General features: G+C 40.4%; 1 protein-coding gene across 3 annotated transcripts in view; it reads left to right on the top strand.

Moving 5' to 3' along the window:
* DCLK1 (doublecortin like kinase 1) overlaps positions 1 to 12,420 on the top strand; it is a 325,626-nt gene that overhangs the window by 248,148 nt on the left and 65,058 nt on the right. For 2 of the 3 annotated variants that reach the window (XM_081214510.1, XM_081214509.1), the window contains exon 6: positions 2,628 to 2,722. In XM_081214510.1, coding sequence (XP_081070636.1) covers positions 2,628 to 2,722 — 95 coding nt within the window. Of the gene's footprint in view, positions 1 to 2,627; positions 2,723 to 7,063; positions 11,955 to 12,420 lie in introns of those variants that run through there. The other variant, XM_081214508.1, reaches the window with a different exon arrangement.

Below are 12,420 nucleotides of genomic sequence, written 5' to 3'. Positions count from 1 at the left end.
ACCTCTTACCCTCTCTGTAGGGTGTAGGCCAGTCTTGACCCCATAGGTTGTTAGGATTCCAACAGCAACATGCAGTACTTCCCCTCTCAGAATACTCTGTTGTGATTACTAGTTGAGTTGTGTGATTTCCCTGCAGGTTAGGAGGTGGGTGCAGCAGAGAAAGTGGTGGTAAAGAGTGCAGAGATTTCGGCCTCCGCCCTGTATTCTCTGGTCAAGTTGCTTATCATCTTGATGCCTCCTCATCTATAAAATAATACTGCTTGCCTCACAGAGTTCTCCTGATAGTTAAGTGAGATAATACGTGTGTGTGTATGTGTGTGTATATATGCATATATGTGTATATATTGGCTTGGCCGAAAAGTTCATTCGGGTTTTCCTGTAAGATGTTACGGAAAACTCAAATGAACTTTTTGGCCAACCCAGTATATCAATATAAAAGGTTTAAGTGCGTTAACTAGTCCATAGAAAATAAGTCTTCAGTAAACTGAGATGCACGCATAATGAATACTTAGTAAATGCAAGCTTTTTGTTGTTGCTTGGTTTTGTTTTTTTTAAGCAGAGTATTGCTACGGCTGTTTTCCTGGGAGTGCACTTTCTCTTTTTCTTTATGTTCCATTGGCTTGGTAAGATTAGAGTCCCAAAAGTAAAACTGTGAGTACTGTGTTTGCTTTCCCATTTGCTCATTTCTTCCCGATCTGCGTAGCCTGTAGGAGGGATGTAAAGATGTAAAGTGATGTAGAAAGTGGGCAAAGAAAATAGTATGTTCACAAAGCCTGTTTTCCAGTCAACTCCTAGGGGATCCCATGCCTTGTTAGTTGTGGATTCTGCCTCTGCCCACAGTTCTTTAGTCCTTGCCTGTTTCAGAGCCCTTCCTATCAGAGGCACTGGCGGGGCAGTGCAGTGCCAGGAGGCCCAGGCATCAGGCTCATTCAACAAAGACAGGGCCATAGAATGCAAGCAAATTAAAGCATTCTCAGTGCTTCCTACTTCAATCTGCCCCCAAAAACCAAAAAACAAAAAATAGGTGTGTGCGTGTGTGTGCATGTGCGTGTTTTAGATGGAGTCACCAAATACATGTCAAAGGCAACACACAAATTAGTGCAGCATGAGTTCTGTGACATTTGGTAAAGGTCTTTGGAGAAGATGACAAAACAAGGAGCTTCCCAGTTCCACGGCCCCTAAGGTTTGGTGCAAACACTGTGTGTGAAAAATCACCAAACGTGTACCTCACCACTGAATTTTGTGAGGGTCGACTTATTACCCCTGTTACCTGGTAGTCTCCAGGCTTTAGAAGAGTTCTTGTCATTTTGATTTTTTAGATGAATCACTGGGCTTGTTGCCCCCAGAGGCACTTCGTTATGATTCAGTGTAAAGCCCTGAAAGGACTCGGCTTCCGGGAGTTAGGGGTGGGATGAGGGCTGCAGTGGTTCCGCGTTGGCATGAGGCTGAATTGACACCTTTGATGTAGCCTAAGACAGAACCCGCACCTCCCACTGCTGCTCGGAAGACGTCAGCCTTACGCAGAAAAGGCATCTGCTGAGGAATCCTGCTTCTCATTCAGCCTGCTCTGGGAGCAGCCTTAGCCATCGTTAACTAATCCAACCGCTTCCCTCCTCCCCTGCGGTGCTGGGCTTAGTGCTAAGAAGGGATTTCGCCTCTTGCTCTTGTCAGGTTAGGCACTGAGACTGTGTCCATGTTAGAACTCATAGAAGGTAAGTTAAATGCATGATCCCTCTCCCTCACGGAAAGATGTTTATTTTGCGCCCTGGAGGACATTTGTGTCTCATTGCTAATGCTACTTCCGTTGCTGTGGATGTAAAACATGTAAAAATGTTGACATTTTTACAGGCAAAATAGTGGCGATCTGATACAGCTTTAGAGAGTCATGTCTTTAAGTGTTTTATCAGTTTTTAGAGGTGTTGTTACTCAGAGCAAAGATTGGCTTACGTGAGTTCTGGGGCTTTGATTCCTTTTAGGGATAATGTTTAAAAGTCTTGAGAGTCAGGTTGGTTCTCGTGATGTAAACCTGTTAAAAAGCAGCTTTTATTCTCGACAGCAGTACAGACTCACGGTGAGTTCCTGAGTGTCTGTGCCAGTTACTTTGTCTTGCTGGAGGCAGGTCCTTCTGAGTTAGGCTGGGGGATGCACGGGGCGCAAGTGGATGTGGGAACTTCTAGAAGTGAGTTCTTAACTCTAAAAAGACAGTGATCTGTTTTCACAAGACACTGGGACTATCACTTGTGAGCTGTGCTCATATTTACTTTCACTGGCTTGTACTGGGAAGCTAAACTAAAGAAGGAAGCATAAAGTCCATTGAAAATGTCTCAGAACCGCACGCCTAAAACCTCCGTGGGCACAGCTAAGAGCATCATTCATAAACTCATCAGGAAAGTTGTGCAGAGTATGTTATTATTCTTTTTACTGCTATATTCAACACTGGAGTAACAAAGCAGTGAATTTCTAAAGAAGGTTTCTCCCAGAAGCTGTTTTTCAGGACTATAGATAAAAGGGTATCTGGAATTTTAGCAAACGTCCCTCTTTAATTGTTTGTTGCTCTGAGAAGATGGTTTGTCGTGAGAATTCTTTAATAAGCTGCTTTTTCCCTCTGTGATTCTCTGTGTTTCTAGTTAATGGAACCCCTGGGAGTCAGCTGTCTACTCCGCGCTCGGGCAAGTCTCCAAGCCCATCACCCACCAGCCCTGGAAGCCTGCGGAAGCAGAGGGTAAGGAAATGAGCAAGCTCCTTGTTTAAGACCTGTCCACATCTCGGTGCCGATGGCACAGGTGCCAGCAAATAGCCCTCTCATGAGGGCGCTGCTTGTCTCTAAGGAAGAACCAGGCGAGGGCAGGAGGTGACCGACCTTGGGTCACTTATTATGGCTGTGGTTTCTCTTAGCTAGGACTCGGGGCTTTAAATTTCCCTGTAAACTTGTCCTGATCTTAATTCCAGGAAGAATAGACAGTTGCTGCTTCACTTTGAAATACCTCACTCTTTTTGTCTCGAGTGCACAAAGACGTTAATGGCACTGGACTTGTAAGCTTCCTTAGCTGAAATGAGTTTCATTAGAGACATCATCACTGGTCACCAGACTTCCTTAAGAAGGAAAAGGAAAAGTGCCTGGATTGGAGGTGGGCGGGCCCTGGTGGGAGTTGCTTTAGGGCAAAGGATGGTGGTCCAGAGCCCCTGAGGGTTTGTGCTGCAGAGATGGTTGCATTTGGCCTGTGTTTTTGTGAATGAAACCCACACCGAGCACCTTCTCTTTCATCATGACCTGCATTTATCTTTGAGCTTCTTGTGTAATAACGGAGAAGTTGATTGAGCTTGGAGACCAAAGTCAAAAAAGTTACTGGAAACAGTGTTCGTTTCTTTGTGCTAAGGAAGGGGGTGGGATTAGCTTTTCTTTCAGGATGGAAGAACTACTGTTCGGAACGCCTCACAGCCTCTGCGGTTTGTCTTTTCCAGTAAGACCAAGGCAAGAATCAAAGGAGTGGGACGGGGAGGAGGGGCATGGCACAGTGGAGGCAACAGGAGGCCTTTCATTGCCCTGATTTCACAGGCAAGGTGCGGAGGGAGGTTTCAGGATGCTGCTCCCTGGACATTTTAAGCAGCTAGGGCTCTTTGGCAGCCTTTGAACTCAAAGATTGGATTCATGAATTTCATTTCTTGTACTATGTGCTTTAAAGTGAGACTTTAGGGCTTCCCTGGTGGCGCAGTGGTTGAGTGTCCGCCTGCCGATGCAGGGGACACGGGTTCGTGCCCCGGTCCGGGAAGATCCCACATGCCGCGGAGCGGCTGGGCCCGTGAGCCATGGCCGCTGAGCCTGCGTGTCCGGAGCCTGTGCTCTGCAACGGGAGAGGCCACAACAGTGAGAGGCCCACGTACTGCAAAAAAAAAGAGAGAGAGACTTTATGTTCCATACATTTAAACTGCCTCCAAGAGGGAAGCTCCTCTTTGCAAGCCTCCTGCTGAGGTTGTGTCCACACACCCTCTGCGGGGGGAGGTGACTGAGTCAGCCCCCAGTCCCCTTTGCAGCCTGGCCCCCACTTAGCAGGTCGTACTGTCCTGCTCACTCCACTGAACCCCCTGGCATCAGGTCCAGCTGGTTTTGATCATTGGATGAGGCCTGGAGCTGGGCACCAGCTCCTCCACTAAATGGCTGTGTTATCTTTGAAAAGTATGTTATCCTCTCCCGGCTTCAGTCGAAACAAAACAAAATAAAAGGCTCTTTCCAGATAGAAAACCCAATAATGCGACTCCAGTTCCAGCGGAGTGTTTTCACTATGGTTTCTTCATGGCCGCAGTCTAATCTGGCATTTTAAAGTACAGGAATCATTAGTGAACTACTAGAAGAATGGACCAAGTTCATTTAATCTCCTACTTGTCTATGGTTGAGTAGAGGAAGGGCTAGTGGAGTGAGTGATGCTTTTCTTATAAATGTTACCCAGTGAGGCCCCCATCTATAGAGGCAGCCATTAGAAATAGGGCAGACTGGGGACTTCCCTGGTGGTGCAGTGGTTAAGACTTTGCTTTCCAGTGCAGGGGGTATGGGTTCGATCCCTGGTTGGGGAATGAAGGTCCCACATGCCTCGTGGCCAAAAAACCAAAACATAAAAGAGGCCATATTGTAACAAATTCAATAAAGACTTAAAAAAATAACAAAGAAAAAGAGATAGGACAGATAGGGCCCTCTCACATAGAATAGTCTCTCTTTTGAGGTGTATACTTTGGAGACGACACCTGGCATAGAAATCTGTCTTCATCCTTTGGGCTAATTAAATTAGATTCAGGATTTAGCTCATGCTTCGTTGTTGAGATTAGATTAGAATGAGTGAGACTCCCTGCTACAGGTCTGAGCTTCCCTCCTGCTGGCTTATGGTGGAGACTTCCATCTTGGGGATGTAAAGCACTTGGCTCAGCTGTCCCTTTATTATTATTATTTTTTTTTGCGGTACGCGGGCCTCTCACCGTTGTGGCCCCTCCCTTTGTGGAGCACAGGCTCCGGACACGCAGGCTCAGCGGCCATGGCTCACGGGCCCAGCCGCTCCGCGGCATGTGGGATCTTCCCAGACCAGGGCACGAACCCGTTTCCCCTGCATCGGCAGGCGGACTCTCAACCGCTGCGCCACCAGGGAAGCCCCTCAGCTGTCCCTTTGTTGGCAAAATGAGGGTAGAATTTGCTTCTGCTGCCCTCTGCACTCCCTACGTCACTATGACTTTGTCCAACTGAGGCAGAACATTTCCATCCGGCTCCTAGCAGCTGTGTGGCCAATGGCTTATGTAATTAACACTGCCAGCGCTTGGGAAATGATCATAAGGGTTGGTTCTCTCGTAGGTTCTTCATTTTGTCATTTAAACTACCAGTGCACGCTCCGTACTTGACAGGGAGAAACAATCTCGTTTGTTTTAAGGAGACAAAAGGTTTATCATCATCTGAAAACATTTATTAAACACATGTTGTGAGCAGAGCAGCGGAGAGGTTAGAGGTGGTTCCATTTCCAGGCTTTTGAATTGAGGCCGTAAATGAACATCCTCCAGCCATGTACCATGTCAATGAGTAGAAACATTCCCAGCTGCTTTAGTGAGAGGAGCTTTCATCTTGGTGTGGAGGCGACTGCATCAAATAATCCCTCCCAGTTAAACTGAGCCTAGAATATCCCTAAAAACTGATCCTGTTTCACATTTGGTTAATATTCTTCTCAAATGGCTATACTCCTATGCAGGAAATACTGAAATAAGTGAAAGATGGCAAGTGCTAAAAGAAGACACTTCAAAGAATAAATTAACTCTTTTTATTGCAAATTGGGAAACAGTAGCTACTTCTCTTTTTCTTTCTGTGTTGCCTAGCAACAGGGCCAGGAAAATGAGTGGGCTGCCTCTCCCTGCAACACACACTCACACTTCCTACCTCATTTTGAAACACAAGAATATAAGCTGCTTTTTTTTTTAAAGGAATATTGAGACATTTGACCGCTTCTTCACAAACAAGAAAATCTATATTTTTATTTATGTTAATTATGGTTTAATCAGCTTTTTTCCTTCCCTTAATATTATATTTTTGTTACCTCTTTTGGTATTTTAGAATAGTCCTATACAATAGGAGTCTGCATGCCAGATATTTTTCTTCTTGAAAGCGCTGATGGCAGTGTACCAAGCAACTGCCCTATTTTTCCAAAACACTGTTATTTAAATTGCTGTCTAGAAGCGTTTGGTCACAGATGCAGATCCGGGAGGATCTTTTCCATCCATGAACTTTCTGGGGTCCCATTTCTTAATACATCAGGAAGAAAAGTGTTGTATTGTGTAGGTGGAATGAAGCTCCCCATGATACTCCCACATGGCTGACTTTTGTAGATTATCTGATCAGTCAAATGATGTGAAGAGTGGGTGGTTCAAAATAGAAAAGAAGCCAGGATTCCAGACACTCTGCAGATCTGAGCTCGTTGCCTGGTGACCGACAGAGGGATCTCATAGCAGAAAAGGGCGAAGGGAAGAAGAGGGAAGGTGATGGGTGAGCGGTTGGGGAACCGGGATAAACACTGGGAAGGGAGCAGGGAGGTCAAGTTCGCATTCTTTCTGTCTTCCAAACATACCATTTGGAAAAGGCAATGTTTATTGGGTGTATGCGGGGTGCAAATGCAACCCTTGAGTTGCTGCTCTGGGACCAGAATTTCCTGAATGCCAGCTGGGGCTCCTAATAAATTATTGCCTGAGGTACGCACGTTCCTCTTCTACCCAGAATGGGAAGGAAACGTTCAAGGAAGAATTGCCTAGATACACAGTAGCAGAGTTGGTGTTGACAGACCTCAAGGGCTGTAGAACCCAACTGGACACAAAGGAAGGCAAAAGCTCATGAGCGGATCAAGCCAATAAGGCAGAATAAGCACCCTTTTCATCTATTTAGATGGTTTCATGATCTTTCCTCTTATCCAAATTTGACGACTCTAATGGGTTCAATGACGTCAGAAACCAAGGATGCCCATTCAGTGTTGTTCCACTCCTAAGAGAGCCACAGGGCGCCTAAGCAAGCCAAGTAAACAAATCTATACCGCCCTTCATCTTACAGGACCTGTATCGCCCCCTCTCTTCGGATGATTTGGATTCAGTAGGAGACTCAGTGTAAAAGAGACAATGGAGCAGTGTATATGGTTTGTGGTTGGGTGAAGGTTTCACGTTTCCTAAGCAAAAGTCTAACAGCAAAATACACAAAAGAGTTTTGCATACCTTGAAATTATGAAGCCTAAATCATATAGAAGGAGATACCCAGGCATTTTATATTAATCCTTGAAAGAGATATTTTTTTTATATCTCCTACGTTGATTTGACCGAGGGAGCTTGAACACAAACTGGCTCAATTGGTGAGGTTTTTTGTGCCAGGCCTGGCTCTAGGTGAATTTCATTTATGGGCCTGATCTTAGTTTCAGAACATGCTAATGGTGTAGCAAGACAGTCATAATTTCTGTAGATGGGGTTTTCATTTTGATCATAAGTAAACATGTAGATACAAATTTTCTGTACAGTTCTGTACAGATTTTCTGGCTAAGCAGATTGAAATGCCACTAGCAGACATTTTTTCTTAAAGTTATATTCTTCTTAAACTTTACATTGCTGGTTTTAAAGTACTTTTATTGCAAAATAATCAAAATATTCAAGTAGGGTTCTTCTTCCTAGACACTATTCAGAGCTACTTGTCATTTTGTGGGTTAGTATAGGTGAGGAAAAACACCCATGTCAAAGACATATCTCTTGAAGACTCTCTTGTTAAGCATAGGAACTTTCCTTATTTTTGTTGTAAAAAGTAAATTTTACTCTTTAAACTTATCTTTCATTGAAAACAGCATAAGTATAGCTTAAACATGAAGAATTTGTTCAATGGCATTGCTATAAATTATATAATTCTTCCCTACAACCATATATATAATTTTTCAAATATGTAAATGCTGAAGCTAGGAAGCTTTTTTTAAAAACATACAGACCTAAAAAATTGTGTCTGGACTTATTCCAAAAAACCAATTTGAAAAGCAAAATCCTTTTAAATGGTGCTGCATAAATCAGGTCCCAAATATCCACATCTCTACTCTGATAAATCCTGGATCTTACTGGTATTTTGGAAATTTTCATATGCAAAACTCCTTTGTGTTAAACTAAGTAAATCTATGATTATAACCTATTGTTAAACATTAACCTACTAATTCTGCTTTCCTAGTCCTCTGTTTAAAAATTATAGTCAGCTTTGCTTAAACATAAAACAATTATTTTTAATCTGAATGTTAAGAACTAATTTAATGTGTATGGTCTGTTGTATTTAAGCCATACCCTAGTGATCATTTAGTTTTACTAGTTCAAACACTAACAATTTAAGACTTGTGTAGCATGGTTTTGATATTTTACAGGCTTGACATATCTCAGTAGGTGATAAATTAAAAATGTATGATGCCACTTGGAGGCTTTTACTTGGGTTTTTTTTTTCAAATTTTACTTGAAGATTGAATTTAAAAACAAAATGTTTGGTTCAAAATGGAGAGAATTTCAGTTGTCATATACTGTTTTAAATGTTATCCATTTATCTCCTTGATAAATTGCTCAACTATCAAATTTTACCATCTGGTTTATAGTTACATATGTTACTATCTCACTTTCCAAGTGAATAAAATATTCCAACCATAAGAAGGAGAAGAAGAAAAAAAACAGTACAGGCAACCTAACAGCATTTGAAAACTTAGCCTTATAAAAATTAGTGCCTCATTATCCTGTCTGTTGCAGAGAAAGACACTTCTCTGGCAGGTTATTTGAGAACTGCAAACTGAACCATTCCATCTTGAAAGAACAGTTCATAATACCTGTTCCAGACTTCAGATTTTAAAACTGTTTCCAATAGAAATGAACAGAGACTCCTGCTGAGATCAAAAGGCTGCTTTGTTTTAGCTGAAACAGTAAACATCTGTGAGGTTGCCTATGCTGGTGTCTGTTCTAGTTATGTCTTTGTAAGATGCATTACTTAATACAGTTGAGTCCATAAAAGATTAGTATGTATTTGACTGAACTGTCAAAAATGCAAAGAAAGCAGTGGAACAGTTAACCTAAATCTGGTGGGGTCAGATGGTCCAGAACAAAAAATAAATTCCAATAATTTTAACTTCCCTGAACTGTCAATCTTATGGACAACTACTGCTTAGAAAGGTCCAATAAACGCTATTTGTTCTGGATAAGTGGCAGATATTGCCAATTGATATGAAGCCCAGGACTTTGTTTAGACATGGCAAAAAGAAACTGGACTTGTACTAATTGCCGATAGATATCATGGCCAACTTTCCATTCAAGCAGTTCCGAGGGAAATGCTATTCCACAGCATTTAATCTTTTGAACATGTGACTTTTATTAAACGACTGTTCAGGGGCAATATATATCATTTACTTTTGAAACTAAAATCCCTCAGAGATTGAAACAGCACACCATTTATAGACTTTGAGATCTCTTCCTGTGCAGAGCATAATTCCATTATACTAAAGCAGAAATTAAAAAAAAAAATCCTTAGCAACAAACCAGAAGTTTTCAGTTTATTGGTGGAGCCAAATTGATGATTTATAGGCACTTAAGATTTACTTACTTATAGAATTCTTTTTAAAAAAAATTAGACACTGAATTTTTAAATTGTTCTACTGGGCAGAAGAGACCTCCAGCAAAAGCAATGCATTTTTGTCCTTATGGTAGACCTTAAATGTTCTGTGAAGACATTGCACTCTAGGAAAAATTTGATCTTTGGCACTTACATTTTCACCTTTAGACATCATAGAGAACGATACAATAAATGTATCCCTGCTTTCCGCATTTTAGAAATGCAAAACCTAATTATAAATCAAGTGTAAACTTCAGTGTGAACTCAAAAGACTGGTTCTGAAAGCCACATGGTTTGTTTCTTCTTTGTCTTGCTTAATTATGTGGGGTGGGGCAGGAGTTCCCAATGTTTTCATACTGTCATAGACTTGTGAGACGTGGCAGGTCCACACCCATCTATACATATCCCTGTGTTCTTATATTGGCTCATGTAAATATTGAAAATATCAAATACTATCTTCTAAAAACATTTGAACCAGAATTCATGTGCCACATGTGTTCCCTGTGTTAACCAGCAGGGGTATTTTGGTTGCATCCACTGCAGATCTGTACATGATTTTTTTTTTTTTCATTTAAAATAATGAAATCTAAAAGCCACATTTCTTAATACAAATGAATGAATATATAGAATAATATCCTTAAAAATAATTCCATATATTTTAGCTATTGGACCACTAAATTTTTCAAATGTGGCCATATATCTACCCAGGTGTGTAGGTGTTTACGTAAATTTGCAGGGCTCAGTGTGTACATGGGTGTGCTTATGTAAGTATTTGTGTATGTTTATAGACCATAAATAGTAGAGTATGGTATTTGTGACACAGCCTTATAAGTTACTGGCTTTTGTGGAATTGTATGTAAAACCTTTCATGTCATAAATCATCACCGATGACATATTAATTGAGGCATATTTAACTTCAAAAGTAGCTTGCTAAACTAGTATGGCAAAATGGTTCCAAATAATTGGCAGATGTACTGATTTATTTGAAACAATTTGGAATCCAGTTAAACAAAAATTTCAAATTCAGATAAATCCAATATTGTGTTAACTATTAAATATAAGCATACATTAATGCTTATATTGTTATGTCCTGATATTCTATTATTAAAATGATTATATACTATCACTGGTGTTTCTCTAATGTGTATGACATGTGGTGATTGTCAGTCAGTATTCACTAAAAAAAGGAAGTATTGATTTATAGGGTTGTGAGTAGGTGAGTAATTATATTGAAACATAAATCGAAGAGAATCCAAACTGTGTTTGATTTGAAGTAAGTTGAATTGCAAAGCCAGATAACCTGTAAGGCAGTTTTGTATGTTCTTTCAAAACACAATAATTCTAAAGTATCGACATATTTTCAGTAGTAACCCTACTATACTTCCTGTATGTGTGTATAGCAAATATACACACTCCTGAAAATGTTAATTGGATGAATATATTGGGAATGAACTTTTTGGGCAACCCAATGCTATATATACATATATTTCCTATTTATGCGTATTTGCATTAGCCTGGCTAGCATCTCTAAATGTGCATGTCAGTGACAACGATATCCCACAGAATTATAGTGTGAAAATTAGAGATATATTGAATTCGAAATACCAATTGCCTGATGCAGTTTGTTATACTGTCAGCTGAAAAATATTTGTAACTTTGTGCCTGTAATGCATGTGGAAAAGATAGGAAATCTGAGGCCCTAGCTGTAATTTTTCAGGGTGCATGATATATAGTGTCTTTAAAATGTGGTTCATTTTAGTAAAGATGATGGATAAATTCCAAGATAGTATAAATGATGCATGCAATACATGGGTGTTTGTATTATATATGGCCACAAAATGGTTTTGAAGCCAGGGTAGTAGGTATCTGAAAGGTCATAGGCAAAGAACTATGAAAGTTAATTTTCTTGTGATGTGTTTCTTTGAGTTTATATTCATCAACAAGCAAGGAATTGAGTTTATTTGTTCTAAGGACATTTTACTTTGAAATACACTATGAATGTTGTAAATTTGGATAAAATTTTTGTAGAGAGGTTGACATATTTCCTGCTTACAGTTTGAGTTGCTCGGATGTGTATTCTCTTAAAAAAAGCATTTGCTGTTAAAATGTTTTAAACAGCAACATGTTTTAAAAGTCCATTAGTTGAGGCCATCAGCAGAGTTTTACAGAGCGAAATGATGAAATGTTTCATTGACCTACCCAATTTTGAAAGTTCCATCACTTTGTACTGTGGCTTCACTGTAAAATGTTGTACCTTGCATTTCACACTGGACCATGTTATTCCCCTCAGAGTTAATGTTGTGACACTTAACCACCTTAAAAATAACTATAATAAACAGGAAAAACCACCTACGTTGTTCAGTGAGTTTCTTTCAGAAAACTTGATAAGTAGACATTGAAATTGAAATGACTGTGTGGGGTAAGGGTTACATTCAGAATCATATTTATGGTGTTTTATGATGTAATTAGCATCAGCAGATGATACCTGAGATACTGCAGAATGACATCGCATGACATCCAAAGTATAAAACACTGACAATAACAATGAAATAAGACTATTTGTGGAAGAATTCTGTTTTAGTTGGTTATATTAAAATCATTAATACACTTTCCTCTCAGGGTTGCATTAATGGTGAATATGTCAAACAAATTGGCAACTGGTTGAAAAAAAGAAATTTTAACCGTAGTAACTTCCTCCTGGGCATGAAGGCATTTTTCCCAAGGTCATCTAATTTGCAGGGGGAAAAAATGTGCATGTGTATATAGGTGCATGTGTGTGTATGAAAGGTATTTTAAAAGCGCTAAAT

This window comes from Mesoplodon bidens (genome assembly GCF_964165515.1).
Source record: "Mesoplodon bidens genome assembly, chromosome: 17".
Classification (NCBI taxonomy): Eukaryota; Metazoa; Chordata; class Mammalia; order Artiodactyla; family Ziphiidae; genus Mesoplodon; species Mesoplodon bidens.
Note: the sequence above shows the minus strand (reverse complement) of the source record. Positions and strands in the feature narration are given on the sequence as shown.